We start from the raw sequence: 16,370 nt of genomic DNA on the forward strand, positions 1-16,370 counted from the left end.
AGAACTCAGGAAAACTCATTTACTCACTAGGTTACCAATTTATTATAAAAGAATATCAATCAATAGCCAGATGGAGAGATACGCAGTGCGAGGTTCTGAACAACAGAGAGGGTGGGACTGATAGTTTCATCCCGCTAATCAGGTGGTTGGCTCCGTTGACAACTAGTCCCCATCCTAAGCTGCTTTGCTAAAGTCACCTCATTAGTATAACAAAAGACATCTTTATCACTCTCAACACTTAGGAAATTCCAAGGATTTGGGGAGCTGTGAGCCAGGAATAGTGGATGAAGACCAAATATATATGAGCAATATATTTTGGTTACCTGAATGACCAAATGTCACTGTTGTGGCCTCTCCCGTTGCGGAGCACAGGCTCCGGACGCGCAGGCTCAGCGGCTATGGCTCACGGGCCTAGCCGCTCCGTGGCATGTGGGATCTTCCCGGACCAGGGCATAAACCCGTGTCCCCTGCATTGGCAGGCGGACTCTCAACCACTGCGCCACCAGGGAAGCCCTGTAACTTGATTTTTTTTTTTTTTTTTTTTTTTTTGCTGCGGTACGCGGGCCTCTCACTGTTGTGGCCTCTCCCGCTGTGGAGCACAGGCTACGGACGCGCAGGCTCAGCGGCAATGGCTCATGGGCCCAGCCGCTCCGCTGCATGTGGGATATTCCCGGATCGGGGCACGAACCCGTGTCCCCTGCATCGGCAGGCAGACTCTCAACCACTGCGCCACCAGGGAAGCCCTGTAACTTGCTTTTTTAACTCAACATCTATAGATCGTGTTCATCCTTGTTGATACATGTATTAACTAATTTATTCATTTATGCTACTGTTAACTAACTTGTTCATTTATACTACTGTATAGTATTTGTCTTTGTGCATGTGTGGGTGTGTTTATATTTTTTCAATTTACAAAATGGTGGTAAAATATACATAACCTAAAACTTGCTGTTTAGCCATTCAGTGTCATTAAGTAGATTTACAGTGTTGTACAACTTTCACTACTATCCATTTCCAAAACATTTTCATCATCCCAATCGGAAATTCTGTATTCACTAAACAGTAACTCCTCATTCTCCCCTCGTCGTTCCCTGCCCCCGCCACTGTCCCTAGCAACTCCTATTCTACTTACTTTCTCTATGAATTTGTCTATTCTAGGTACCTCATAAAAATGAAATCATACTACATTTGTCCTTTTGTGTCTGGCTTATTTCATTTACCATAATGTTTTCAGGGTTCATCCACATTGTACCATGTATCCGGATTTCATTCCTTTTTTGGCTGAATATTATTTCATTATATGTATTTACTACTTTGTTTATCCATTCATTGTTGACGGATGCTTTTGTTGTTTCCACCTTTTTGCTATTGTGAATAATGCTGCTATTAATATTGATGTGCAACTATCTGTTTGAGTCCCTGCCTTCAGTTCTTTTGGTGATATACCTAGCAGTGGAAATTGCTGCTGGATCATATTGTAATTTTATGTTTATAAACTTTTTGAGGAACTGCCAAACTATTTTCCATAGTAGCTATACCATTTTACATTTTCACCAGCAATGTATGAATATTCCAATTTTTCCACATCCTTTCCAACACTAATTTTCTGTTTTTTTGATAGCAGCCATCCTAATGAGTTTGAGGTGGTATCTCATTGTAGTTTTGACTTGCATTTCCCTAATGATTAATGAAGTTGTGCATCTTTTCATGTGCTTATTGGCCATCTGTATACCTTCTTTGGAGAAATATCTATTCAAGTCCTTTGCCCATTTTTGAATTGGATTATTTGTTTTTGAGTTGTAGGAATTCTTTCTGTATTCTGGATATTAATCTCTTACCAGATAAATGACTTGCAGATATTTTTCCCATTCTGTGGATTACCTTTTCACTTTATTGATAGTATGTTTTGATGCACAAACATTTTTTAATTTTGATCAAGTCCAGTTTTTTCTTTTGTTACCTGTGCTTTTTGGTGTTGTATCCAAGAAATCATTGCCAAATCCAGTGTCCTGAATATTTTGCCCTATTTTTTTTTCAAATAGTTTTATAGTTTTTAGGTCTTATACTTTGGTAATTTTCAGTTAATTTATATATGGTGTAGGCAAGGGTTAACTTGATTTTTTTTGTTTTGTTTTGTTTTGTTTTGTTATGTGGCTATCCAGTTTTCCCAGCATCATTTGTTGAAAAGACTCTTTTTTTTCCCCATTGAATGGTCTTGGCACCCTGGTTGAAAATCAGTTGACTGTATATTTGAAGGTTTATTTCCGGGCTCCCTATTCTATTCCTTTGGTCTATATGTTTGTCCTTATGCCAGTAGCACACTGTTTGATTGCTATATCTTTGTAGTAAGTTTTGAAATTTGGAAATGTTTGTCCTTCAACTTTGTCCTTTTTCTTTCAAGATTGTTTTGGCTATTTGGGATCCCTTTTGATTCCATATGAATTTTAAGATATGTTTTTCTCATTCTGCGAAAAAAAAAAGTTGTTATTTTGGTAAGGATTGCACTGAGTCTGTAAATTGCTTTGGGTAATATTGCCACATTAACAATATTAAATGTTCCAGTCCATGAACATTGGATGTCTTTCCATTTATTTATGTTTCTTTAATTTCTTTCAACAGTTTTATAGTTTTCAGTATACAAGTCTTTTACCCCTTGGTTAAATTTATTCCTAAGTATTTTATGATGATACTGTGAATGGAATTTTTTTTTTAGAAATTTCCTTTTATGGTTGTTCATTGTTAGTATATAGGAATGAAACCAATTTTTGCATGTTGATTTTGTATCATGCAACTTTACTGATTTCATTTATTAGCTCTAAAAACTGATTTTTTTGTTTGTTTTAGTTTGTGTGTGTGTGGGTATGTGTGGATTCTTTAGTGTTTTCTAGATATAAGCCCGTGTCATCTGTGAACAGAGGTAGTTTTACTTCTTCCTTTCCAATTTGAATACCTTTTATTTTAGGGGAAAAGCTTTCAGTTGTTCACCACTGAGTATGATGTTTGAAGTGGGCTTTTCATATACGACCTTTAATATGTTTAGGAAATTCCCTTCCATTCCTAGTTTGAGTGTGTGTGTGTGTTTTTAATCATGAGAGGGTGCTGAATTTTGTCAAATTATTTTTTTACATCAATTGAGATGATCATGTGGGGTTTTTTTCTTCATTCTATTAATGTAGTGTATTACATTGATTGATTTTCATATGTTGAACAACCCCTGAATTCCAGGAGTAAATCCCAATTGGTCCTGATGTATAATACTTTTGGTATGTTGCTGAATTTTGTTTGCTAGTATATGTTGAAGATTTTTTAAAATCAATTTTTAAATTTATTTATTTTTTGGCTGCATTGGGTCTTCATTGCTGCCCGCGAGCTTTCTCTAGTTGCAGCAAGCGGAGGCTACTCTTCGTTGCAGTGTGCAGGCTTCTTATTGCAGTGGCTTCTCTTCTTGCAGAGCACAGGCTCTAGGCACGTGGGCTTCAGTAGTTGTGGTGCACGCGGGCTCAGTAGCTATGGCATGAGGGCTCTAGGGTGCGGGCTCAGTAGTTGTGGCACACGGGCTTAGTTGCTCTGTGGCATGTGGGATCTTCCTGGACCAGGGATCATACCCGTGTCCCCTGCATGGGCAGGCGGATTCTTAACCACTACGCCACCAGGGAAGTCCCATATGTTGAAGATTTTTGCAGTGATATTCGTAAAGAATACTGGTCTGTAGTTTTCTTTGCCTGAATGTCTTTGTCTGCCTTTTGTATCAGGGTAAGTCTGGCCTTTAGAATGAGTTAGGAAATGTTCCCTCCTTTTCATTTTTTTTTAAAAAGTGTGAGAAGGATTGATATTAACTCTTCTTTAATATTTGATGGAATTCATCAGTGAAGCCATCTGGTCTAGGGCTTTTCTTTGTTGGAAGGTTTTCGATTACTGATTCTGTCTCCTTACTTGTTATAAGTCTATTCAGATTTTCTATTTTCTTCATGATTCAGTTTTTTTTTTAGACTTACGTGTTTATAGAAATTTATCCATTACATTCAGATTATTATCCAATTTGGTGGCAAACCAAAACATATCCAATTTGGTGTTCATAGTATTGTCTTATAATCCTTTCTATTTCCGTAAAGTTGCTAGTAATATCTCCAGTTTCTTTTGTGGTTTAAGTAATTTGAGTCTTCTCCTTCTTTTCCTCAGTCAGTCTAGCTAAATATTTGTCAGTTTTGTAACTTTTATTTGTCTATTTTTTCTATTCTCTATTTTATTTACTCTGCTCTTTATTTTTTCTTTCTGCTAGTTTTCTGTGTAATTTGCTATACTGTAAAATGTACAGTTAGGTATTTGAGATCTTTCTTTTTTTTAATGTTTGCATTTACAGGTAAAATATCTTTCATAGCACTGCTTCACTGTATCTCTAAGTTATGGTACGTTTGTATTTTTGTTTTCTTATGTATCAAGGTATTTTCTAATTTTCCTTGTGATATTTGGTTTGATCCAGGGATTGTTTAAGACTGTGTTGTTTATATTGTATAGCACAGGGAATTATAGCCATTATCTTATAATATAATGGAATATAATCTGCAGAAATACTGAATCACTATGCTGTACACCTGAAAGCAATATAATATTGTAAATCAACTATACTTCAATTTAAAAAAAGAGTGTGTTGTTTAATTTTCATTTATGTGTGAATTTTCCAGTTTTATTTGTTATTGATTTCTATTTCATTTCATTATAGTCAGAAGAACCTCTCAATCCTTTTAAAATTTGACTTGTATTGTGGCCTAACCTATGGTCTATCCTAGAGGATGTTCTACACACACTTGAGAAGAATGTGTATTCTGCTTTGTTAGGTGGAGTGTTCTATATATGTCTGTTAGGTCTAATTAGTTTATGGTATTTTTCAAGTCCTATTTTCCTCCTTGAATTTCTGTCTGGTTGTTTTTTCCTTTATTGACATTGGGATATTAAAGTTCCCTACTATTGTTATAGAACTATATTTCTCTCTATTCTGTCAATTTTTGTTTTATATATTTTGGGGTTCTGTTCTTATGCATTTCTGTGTTTATAATTATTATATCTTCATGAATTGACACTTTTTCAATATATAATATTATTCTTTGTCTCTAACAGTTTTTGACTTAAAGTCCACTTTTTATGGCTTTGTGTTACTGTCTAGCATCTTTTGATTTCAACTGAGGGACTCCCCTTAGCATTTCTTGTAAGGCAGCTCTAGTGGTGATGAACTCCCGCAGCTTTTGTTATTCTGTGGAAGTGTTTCTCCTTCTCCTCCTCCTCCTCCACCTGTCCCTTTCCCTTCCCCTCTGTACTCCTCCCCCTCCCATCTTTCCTTCTTTTTTTTTTTTTTTTTTTTTTTTTTTTTTTTTTTTTGCCGTACGCGGGCCTCTCACTGTTGTGGCCTCTCCCGTTGTGGAGCACAGGCTCAGCGGCCATGGCTCACGGGCCCAGCCACTCTGCGGCATGTGGGATCTTCCCAGTCTGGGGCACGAACCCATGTCCCCTGCATCGGCAGGCGGACTCTCAACCACTGCGCCACCAGGGAAGCCCTTTCCTTCATTTTTGAAGGGCAGTTTTACTGGGCATAGTGTTCTTGGTAGGTAGACTTTTTTTTTTCTCTCTTTCAGCACTTTGAATATATCAACCCACTCCTTTTTTGCTTTGCTCATGCTGCTTTCAGAATTCTCTCCATCTTTGATTTTTGACAGTTTGTTTATAATGTGTCTCAGTGTAACCTTCTTTGGATTCACCTTTTTCACTGTCTGTTGGCTTCTTGGACCTGGATATCCATTCCCTCCCTCCACCCTTTTTAGGAAGTTGTTGGCTACTATTTCATTAAATAAACTTTGTACCTTTCTCTCACTTTTTTCACCTTCTGAGACTGCCATTTGTGTATATTTGTCTGCTTGAGGGTGTCCTATAAATCCTCCAGGCTTTCTTCATTCTCTTTCATTCTCTTTTCTTTATACTTGTCTGACTGGATCATTTAAATGACCTGTGTTTGAATTCACTGATTCTTTATTTTGATTGACCATGCTGCTGTTGAACCCCTCTAGTGAGTTTTTTATTTCAGTTACTGTATTCTTCAGCTCCAAAATTTTTGTTTGGCTCTCTGTTCTGTCTCTTTTTTTGAAATTCTCATTTTGTTCATGTATCATTTCCCTGAGCTTGTTGAGCATCTTATGATGGTTATTTTAAATTCTTTTTCACATAATTCATATACCTCCATTTCTTTAGGGTTGATTCCTGGAATTTATTTTGTTCCTTTGATTGGGCCATTTTCCCCTGTTTCTTCATGTTCCATATAACTTTGGGTTTGTATCTACACATTTGGAAAAACAGCTACCTCTCCCAGTTTTTTATGAACTGGCTTTGTACAGGGAAAGATCTTCACCAGTTAACTCAGCTGCAGATTCTGGAGGCCTCTCAAACCTTTTCTGTGGATGTGCCTTCTCTTGACTTGAGTGTGTAGATTCCTGATTAGAAGGATAGTCCAGTTTTTTTTTTCCCAAGAGCTTGTAGTTTTTTGTTCCCTCTGGTTTTTGTCTGTGATACTACAGATTCTCTGGAACTGCTGCAAGCCACCCAGCTCTCTTTTGTTCTCTGCAGGCCTTTAGAATATGCCAGGTGTATCTACCAAAATGAGATTACAGAGTAGAATGGACATAAGCAACACACTTCAGGTGTCACTGTCCCCCATCGCCCCCAGATGGGACCACCTAGTTGCAGGAAAACAAGCTCAGGGCTCCCACTGATTCTGCATTATAGTTAGTTGTATAATTATTTCATTATATATTACAATTTAATAGTAATAGAAATAAAGTGCACAATAAATGTAATGTGCTTGAATCATCCTGAAACCATCCCCCCCGCCCCCCCAAATCCCCCCCACCCAGGTCTGTGGAAAAATTGTCTTCCACGAAACTGATCCCTGGTGCCAAAAAGGTTGGGGAATGCTTTCCTAAAGTTTATAATTCTCATTATTTTTTTAAAGTGACTTTACCACATACACATGTATTCCACAATACATATGTATTTCTAAACAATATGTTACTTAGTTTTGCTTTTTTGGGGGGTTTTAAAAAATCGCATGATATTGTATATAATTTTTACCATTTTGCTTTTTTTGATCCATGACAGAAGTTCATTTATTTTCATTACTTATTATAATCCATTGTATTCCTATAGCACAATTTACACATTGCCTTTAATAAATATTTTTAAGACCTTTCTAGTCTTCTTATTTGTTTTTATGTTCTGCTGTTTAAATAATGCTGCTATTGACATTTTGTAGAAAATAACAAGCTGATTCTAAATTTCATATGGAAAAGCAAAGGACCTAGAATAGTTACAGTGTTTCTAAGTTATTTTTTTTTCCATTTTGTTTTCCTCTTCAACCTAGAATTTTATGGGAGTTTTTTCAGATTTCTATGTAGATAAATTTATTTTGTTTTGGTATGAATGACCCTTCTGTTAATATCTATTTCCAGTGAATCTGTATATGATTCCACATTTTTTTAATTTATTGATTTGTCCTTTGTGAATTTATGTATATTGTTCCACATGTAAAAGAATTATTATTTTCCATTCAGTGCCAAGTTTCCTATATATATTAGAGTAAGGTTGATGATTCTTATAAATTTAAATCTTCTATATTCATATTAATTTCATCTAATTCATTTGTAGATATCTTAGGTATGTTGAAGTCCTCTAGTATTTAGGGAGTTGGTACGTTTATCATTGTATTTCTTGCCAGTTTTTTCTTTCCATATTTTCAAACTATGTCTTAAGTACATAGAGATTCATGAGTGCTTTATCTTGTTGGTGTATGCACTTTTTATGTGTATGGAATATATATCTATGTTTCTTTTAAAGCTTTTTACTTTGAAGTCTATTTTTTTATGACTGTGATACACCTGATTTCTTTTGATAAATACACGCCTCGCATATCGTTTTCCATATCTTTATTTTCAAGGTTTCTTTGTTGTTTAATTTTAAGTGTCTCTATTGATAAACAACATTTGGCTGGTTTTCTTTTTTTCTCTCCCACTCTCCTTTCCTCCATCCCTCCCTTCTTCCAAACAAACTGATTGTCTTATTTTTAATAAATAACTCTATGTTTGCTTTGATTCTTTGGCATATTTGGACTTATTTTCTACCATCTTATTTTGTGTGTTCTTTTACCTCTTTTCCCCTCTTGTTTATCTTCTTCTATTGACTTGGGTTTTTTGCCCCCCTCCCTTTTTAGTGGTTTGGAAGTTCTGTATCCTATTTATCGTTGTTTTAATAAAATATCTTTACTGTCATATAATTTGCATACCATACAGTTCACTCATATAAAGTGTATAATTCAATGGTTTTTATTAGATTTACAAAGTTCACTAATTTTAGAACATTTTCATCACCCTTAAAAGAAGCCCCATACTCATTTAATCCCCTGTCTTCCACCAAATTTTCTCCTTTCCCCAGCCTTGGGCAACTTCTAATTTACTTTTGTCCCTATGCATTTGCCTATTCTGGAACTTTCATATAAATGGAATTACACAATATGTGGTCTTTTGTGTCTGACGTCTTTTACTTAGTATGTTGTTTTCAGGATTCATCCATGTTATTGCATGCATCAGTACTTCATTCATGTTTATGGCCAAATAATATTACATTGTATGAATATACCGTGTTTTACTTATCTGTTAATCAATGGAAAGATATTTGGATTTTTCTACTTTTTGAATGTTATGAATAAGGCTGCTGTGAACACTCATATATAAGTTTTTGTGTGGACATATGTTTTCATTTCTCTTGGATATTTGATTATGAGTGTAATTGCTGGGTCATATGGTAGCTCTATGTTTAACCTTTTGAAGAACTGCCAGACTTCTTTCCCAAGCACCCTCACCATCTTATATTCCTACAACAGTGTATGAGAGTTCTAATTTCTCCATATTCCCACCAACACATTAAAAATAGATACAACTGAAGAGCAGATTTCTGAATAAGAGTTCTCCTAGTCATGATCGATATTTTGTCTCTTGCTGCCTCAGCTTTGCTAGAGTTGCCTAAAATATACCTCTGGACCTGGCTCTAAATATACCTTTGGAAAGGATAATAGGTGTCAGATCGCATTAATTTTTTCTTGAAACAAATTAATAACTTCTTAGCTATGTTTAGATAGTTTAAATAGTCTTTTCTTTTTTAATTAAAGCAAATTTGGATGATTTATATAGGGAAAAAATTTTGCCCAAGTTATAAAATTTGCATTAACAATAAAGTTTTTCAGATCTAATGCAAACCTAGAAAAAAGTAGTTTGTTTTTGAGTGGCCCACCTTTCTCCTTTTCGTTGTCTTCTATTCTCCAAATTGTAATCTTATATGTCAGTATTATATCCTGACAATTCAGTTTTTAAAATTTAATAGAATCAAAGAACTTTAAAGCTAAAAGTTCCTTCAGATATGTCAACAAGCTTAACAGCTTTATTTTGCAGGTAAATTTTTTTTAAGACCCAGTAACATGTGACAGTTTAATCTGTATTTGCTATAGAAGTTTTCTGAAGTGATTGATAGTGCATATCATACTTTTTAGTTGTGATACACACAATTTATTTACAAACCTGTGACCATTTTCATTGTCCATAAATTTCTGAAGTTCTTAGAATCCAAAATCAGTGGATAAAATGTCTTTATTTGTAACAAATTTTGAAATATTGCATATATCATACCTGCTTTAAAATTTTCTAAGCTTTTGTAAACACAAGGTTAGATGTTTTCTAAATCATGTATAACTCTTTGATATTCTGAATTCTGTTCTGTATAATGGGGAAAAAAATCCCTACTGGATTTCTTTGGGGGGAATTTCGTGCATTGAACCAGTTTCTTTCTTATTTCTCAGATTTCCCTTCTTAAATAGATGTTAGTCTATTAAAATGGAATATATTTTGGAATCATCAACTTAATGGTCTTCCTTAAGTAAAATGTTAGGTATTTCTCCAGATCTTGAATGTTCAAAACATTGAAATTGCTATTATCTCAGACTCAAGGAAAAAGAGTTGAAATATTATCTATGTTTTCAGAAAAAGGTATACCACCATTGAATTTCATTCTACTAAGAATGAACAATTATGCAAATTCATGACACACTTCATCTGGTTTTACATCCTTGGGATACTTTTACACTCTTCTAACTGAATTACAGCAACCAGAACAGACTAAGAATTTGCATGGTGAGAAACTTTGATTCAGAAAGTGCATATTCAAAAAGCAAATTCTAATAGCCAACGTTGAGGCACTCGAAGATTTTTAAATTAATAATATCCCTATTTTTTTTACCTGTTAACATGGTGTTATGGGGAATTTTTATTTTTATTGATCAGGACACCATGATCAATGTATTATGCAGTGAACTATTTTACCAATTAGTGATTTTCTTAGTGATTAGTGTGTTCTGGCTGCTATAACAAAATACCACAGACTTGGTAGCATGTAAACAACGGAAACTTATCTCTCACAGCTCTGGAGGCTGGAAGTCCAAGATCAGGGTGCCAGCATGGTTGGGTGAGAGCCCTCTTCCTGTCAGAAGCCAGTGGCTTCTTGCTGTGTCCTCCTGTGGTGGAAGGGGCAAGGGAGCTCTGTGGGATCTTTTTTTATAAGAGTACTAATCCCATTTGTAAAAGTTCCGCCCTCATGACCTAATCACCTTTAAAGACCCCACTAACTAATACCTTCATCTTTGGGGATTAGGATTTCAAAAAATGATTTTGGGGCTTCCCTGGTGGCGCAGTGGTTGAGAGTCCGCCTGCCAATGCAGGGGACGCGGGTTCGTGCCCCTGTCCGGGAAGATCCCACATGCCGCGGAGCAGCTGGGCCTGTGAGCCATGGCCGCTGAGCCTGTGCGTCCGGAGCCTGTGCTCCGCAAGGGGAGAGGCCACAACAGTGAGAGGCCCGCATACCGCAAAAAAAAAAAAAAAAAAAAAAAAAAAAGATTTTGGAGGACCACCAACATTTAGACCATAGCAGTGATTTTTTAAAAATTTTGTTTTATAATCTTATTAAGATTATTTCTGAAAATAGATAAGGTAAAACCATCTTATAAATATTAATTTTTGTTCTCTAGAGAATTTGGAGTAATTTCTTGGTGCTTGCCTGTATTGTAATAATTGGTCCATATTGCATAGAACTCTGTATAAAACAAGTAGGTAAAGCAGTTTAGTTTAAATCATAATAATCTCTACTACTGGCTTTTGTCTTTTTTAATTTATTTCAGCTCTTATGTTTATTAACTTCTGCTTTCTTTGCATTTTCTGTTTAATTTTCTAGCTTCTTAAAAAATGCTTAATTCCATTAGTTTAAAATTTTTTTAATAAATACATTTCAAGTTATAAGCATATTTCTAAGTATTGCCATTACTGCATCCCACATGTTTTGAATTATGGGTGCTTTTTTTATCATTCATATCTAAAGATGTCATGAATTCTATTGTGTTTTCCTCTCTAAACCATATGTTCTTGGGAATTCCCCGGCGGTCCAGTGGTTAGGACTTTGTGCTTCCACTGCAGGGGGCACGGGTTCGATCCCTTGTTGAGGAGCTAAGATCCTGCATGCTGTGTGGTGCAGCCAAAAAAATAAAATAAATTGTAAATCATATGTTCTTATCTGTTGTTATTTATTTTCTTTTTCTTCCAGCTTTATTGAGATGTAATTGACATATAACACATATGCTCTTTCAGCATACAATCTTTAGTGTTGGGCTTGTATTTTTTTTCCCACTAACTTTATATTGTTGACTTTTAATCTAAAATTGCATTGTTGTTAGAATATGTGGTTAATTTGATAAGGATTCTTAGAAATTTGTTGAAAGTCCTTTTGTAATCTAGCACGTTTATTTTTGTAAATGTTCCATTTGTGCCTTTATATTTTCTATTTGTTGGCTACCTGAGTCTCTGTTTATATATTTACTCAATTCAGTTTATTAATGATGATCAAATTTTCAAACAGCATAGCTGCCTATGGACTAGGTAAAATGATCTTAAAGAATCTTCATTTAAAGTATCTTTAGTTAAAGATATTAAGAACTTCACCTTAGATTTAGAGATAACTTAAAATCTATGAATTTTGACAGAAGTAATTTTTTCCTGCTTTTGAAATCCTAAGAGAGCAATGATAGAAGTAGTAGCAGTAGCAGCAGTAATGTTAGTAGTAATAGTAATGGTAACAGCAGCCACAACAGCTAACATCTATGGAGCTCTTACTGTGTGCCAGACATCATTCAAAGCTTTCTACACTGGTTAATGAATTTACCCAATAACAACTCTATGACATATAATTGTTTTCCTCATTTTATGGAGTCAAACACAGTAAGGTTAATACTCTTGCCATTGTAGTCACGTTGTCTTTCAACAAATAAATGTAAGTTCAGTTGGACACACACACAAAAAAACATTTTTTTTCTTTCCCCTTTCCAGTTACTAGAAAAGTTAAAAGAACGTTGGCTCTCCACTGGTGTATGGCATAATCTGGAGTTGGTGAAGACAGTCATTGTAGAACCACAGAGAGGAGAAAAAACTGATTTTGATGAATTACTGCAGATGTACTACGATGCAATCAAGTACAAAGGAGAAAAAGGTAATTGGAAATTATTTGATGGTCAGTGAAAAAAAATTTTTCCCATAAAGTGAAAAGTTGGTGCTGTTAGAATTTTGTTTGTGTTATCTTTTTTAAATGAATTGCACTTGAGAAAAATTATATTTTATAATCCTGAGTGAAAAGAAAATAGGTTAAAGAAATTCTTTTATTTGGAGTTGTTCTCCTATGAATATTTTCACTTGAAGATGCCAGTTTTATGAAATGGTATGCATTCAGGTATTTTCCCATAGACTTCCTTAATGCTAACTAAAGTGTTTTTGTTAAAGAAGGTAGGTAGAGTATACATTAATATCTTCCTTACTAGTCAAATGAGCCCCACATTTTTATGTAAAAAATATACTTTGTGCTTTTATTACATAAGGTAAACTTGAGTTTTCAAAACTTAACTGAAGGCTAAATTTCAAAGTTAGAGAATGCCCATAAAAAGTTTGACAAGAAGGGCTAATAGTAATTTATGAACAGTGCAACATCTTAAAGATATTGTAACATAATTGTCAATATCCTTGTATGGTAAGATTATATACAGTATTCTGTGTATGTGTGTTTTAAATACTTTTCAATATAATATTGATTCAGTATGATATATAGTATACATTAGAGTTATTTAAATCATTCTGATAGCTTTACATTCTGGTGGTAAAGGTAGTGATTTCAATTTCAGTATTTTAAAGTTAAAACAGTTGGTTCACAGTTGCTCAGTTCACACGCAAGTTACTACTCTGACATGGTTTTCCTGTATAGTTTAACTGGGAGATACACAGTTTATAAATTGGTTCTACCATGTTGCACCTAAATGTAATTTTGTTTCTTTTATTTATTTGAAGACATTGAATTTTAAAAACTTTATAATAGTTTTTAGTTTTGATTCTTTAAAATTTGGTATTATAATTACTTAATAATCAGATCTTTTCAAAACGACAAGAATAAGAATTTCTGGGAATTTTGAGTGTGCTTATAAAAATGTTGATTTTCTGTTGCTTAAGATGGCGCCCTCCTGGTGGCAGTTTGTCGTGGTAAAGTGAGTGAGGGTCTGGATTTCTCAGATGACAACGCCCGTGCTGTCATAACAATAGGAATTCCTTTTCCAAATGTGAAAGATCTACAGGTAGGCCAGCAAAGCCTTAAGAAGTTTTATTTATCACAGAAGTTGTTGATTTTGTGTAAGGTTAATTAGACATTTTTCTTGTATTCTCAGGCATTTTATTTTATTTTATTTTTTAATTAATTAATTTATTTTTTGCTGCATTGGGTCTTGGTTGCTGCACACAGGCTTTCTCTAGTTGTGGCGAGCGGGGGCTACTCTTCATTGTGCTGCACGGGCTACTCATTGCGGTGGCTTCTCTTGTTGCAGAGCACAGGCTCTAAGCGCACAGGCTCTAGAGTACAGGCTCAGTAGTTGTGACACATGGGCTTAGTTGCTCCGCGGCATGTGGGATCTTCCCGGACCAGGGCTCAAATCCATGTCCCCTGCACTGGCAGGCGGATTATCAACCACTGCGCCACCAGGGAAGCCCCAGACATTTTATTTTAATGCTCTAGTGACTGAGAATGAGTGAGAGAGGTTTAGGAGATACGGGTTTATTTTATTTTTAACTTACCCTGTCTTCTGCTTAATAAGAGTGATTTTCAAAGTGTGGTCCTGGGTCGGGAGCATCACTATTATCTGGGAACTTAATAGAAATGTATATTTCCAGGCTCCATCCAGACCTACTGAATCAGAAGCTTTGGAGGTAGAGCCCAGCAATTTGTGTTTTATCAACCTCTTAGCCACAGACTGACAGGGAGCCCCCGGGGAATTCTAGGGCCCCTCTCTATCTATCTCCCTTCTCTCCAATGCCATGCCTTGCCCTGCATATTTTAGTGATTTTCGCTGTTTCAATTTCTGGTGTTTTCCACTTCAGCTTGGCAGAAACACCATACTCTGCCTGTATACTTCAGTGCTCTGTGCTACTGTCGGAAAATTATACCTAGGAGGACAGCTGAGAGTCATAGAGTTCACCTAATGGATCTTATGAGATTATCTTATCTCTGAGATTACAGTTTTAGGCTGCCTGGTGTCTACTCCCTAAAAGCAGTTGCTTTATCTGTTTCGTCCAGTTTTACAGTTACTTACAGTGGGAGGGATATTCCTAAACCAGGTATTCTTCCTTGGTCAGAAACAGGAGTTTTGCTTCGTTATCACTAATTGTTAGCTAAACATACTTGAAAAATTATTTGTAGTAATAATTTGAAGCCTAAGGTGATGTTATCTTTATCGGGGAGGATTTTCTTTTACTTCCTACAGGAATTTGAAGTTGCTAGCAACCTGAGACCAAGACTTGAGGTTTTCTGGCCACTGAGCTGACTCCATTGAGTATAATCCATATCCCTCCCAGGATACAACCTGTTAGGATCTCATACTAAAACAAGAATTCTTTCCCTAGGCATTTATCTTCTTTATTGATAATATTTTACTAGATACTGTGAATTATATAGTAGTAACAGTAATAATATTTCTCTAGTTAGCTTCTACTCTTCCCTAACCTCTGGACCTTGTCAAAATTTCTGAAAGTCCTCAGGAGGTATTTAATCCTTTCAGCCTACAGTACTTTGGTGGCCTCTACTGCCTTTCTCCAGCCACCAGTGCTACCACTGAGAGTGCTGATGACCATTCCCAGGGCTCCTATTCTAAAGTGGATAATGCTGCCTCTACTACTACTGATGAAACAGTAGACATCCACTCAAGAAAACTGTTGCGTTCACCATCAATAGTATTAGTGCTCATTCCACTGAAGCTGAGTTCTGCTGATTGCACTGCTGTCGGCAGTGGTACTGTCTTTTTTTGATGTCTTATCATTTTACCTTGGCCCTATATTACTGTACTAACGCTGCTTTTAAGTGGAGAGAATCTCTTTCCCACACTTTCTACCACGCATTCTTCCCACGTCTTAAATATAAATTTTTCCCCCTAAAACTAGCTCTTTCAACTTTTGCTTGTATTTTCTTTCATTCTTGGACCTATGTATGAGTCCTTGAGAGCTGGAAAAGGAGCTTTATGGCTAATAACTAGGTTGTACTAAATATTACACTCACAAAGTAACAAGCCCTGAAAGAATTCACATCAAACTCATAATAGTGATTATATATGAGAAGAGAAAGGAATGATATTGGGGGTAGTTATCAAAAGGGACTTTAGCTTTTCCTATAATAGCTGTTTTACTAAAAAACAGGCTTAAAGAAAAAATGGGGAGAACACAGGTATTTATTATGTTATTCTTTGAAAAATCCTTAAAATTAAATAAAGTGTTACTTGTGAAGAAAAAAGAAATTACATTTACCTTCTGTTTTGTCTACTGTCATTCCCAACAACTGTGATTCCGGGTGTTGTTATTGCACCAATCTTGGATTTCTTAATGCTTTCTTTCCTCAGGATAAGTTCTTCCCAGGCAACATCTCAGTCTGTCGTTTAAAAAAAAAGATACCAGTGACCTGCTCTGACATTCCTCAGTAATGGTCCTACTTGTCATAGTTGTGCTTATTTGAATTCCAATGGCTCTAGTTGTATAAAATAGCAAAATAACAGAAGCGTCAATGAGGTCTGCATAGGGAGGAAAGGAGGGTGATTCTAAAGGAGTTTCCCTAGTGGTTCCTAAAAGGGACAAGTAGGGTGGACCCAAAAGTAGTCTGAGCTGCAGGATCAAGGGACAGACAGATAAAGAGGAAAAGTCATCATTGGAAAGACTTGGAAGTGTATT

The 16,370-nt window shown here is 35.6% G+C and overlaps 1 protein-coding gene across 5 annotated transcripts in view; it reads left to right on the forward strand.

Annotated features, from left to right (window-relative positions):
• The window catches only part of BRIP1 (BRCA1 interacting DNA helicase 1), a 187,126-nt gene that overhangs the window by 116,780 nt on the left and 53,976 nt on the right, over window positions 1-16,370 (forward strand). For all 5 annotated transcript variants that reach the window (XR_014014065.1, XM_081220416.1, XM_081220413.1 and 2 more), the window contains 2 exons: window positions 12,456-12,615; window positions 13,620-13,741. Coding sequence is in view for 4 of the 5 variants with exons in the window: in XM_081220416.1 (XP_081076542.1) it covers window positions 12,456-12,615; window positions 13,620-13,741 (282 nt within the window). In the remaining variant the exon portion in view is untranslated. The remainder of the gene's footprint in view (window positions 1-12,455; window positions 12,616-13,619; window positions 13,742-16,370) is intronic.

This window comes from Mesoplodon bidens (genome assembly GCF_964165515.1).
Source record: "Mesoplodon bidens genome assembly, chromosome: 19".
NCBI lineage: Eukaryota > Metazoa > Chordata > Mammalia > Artiodactyla > Ziphiidae > Mesoplodon > Mesoplodon bidens.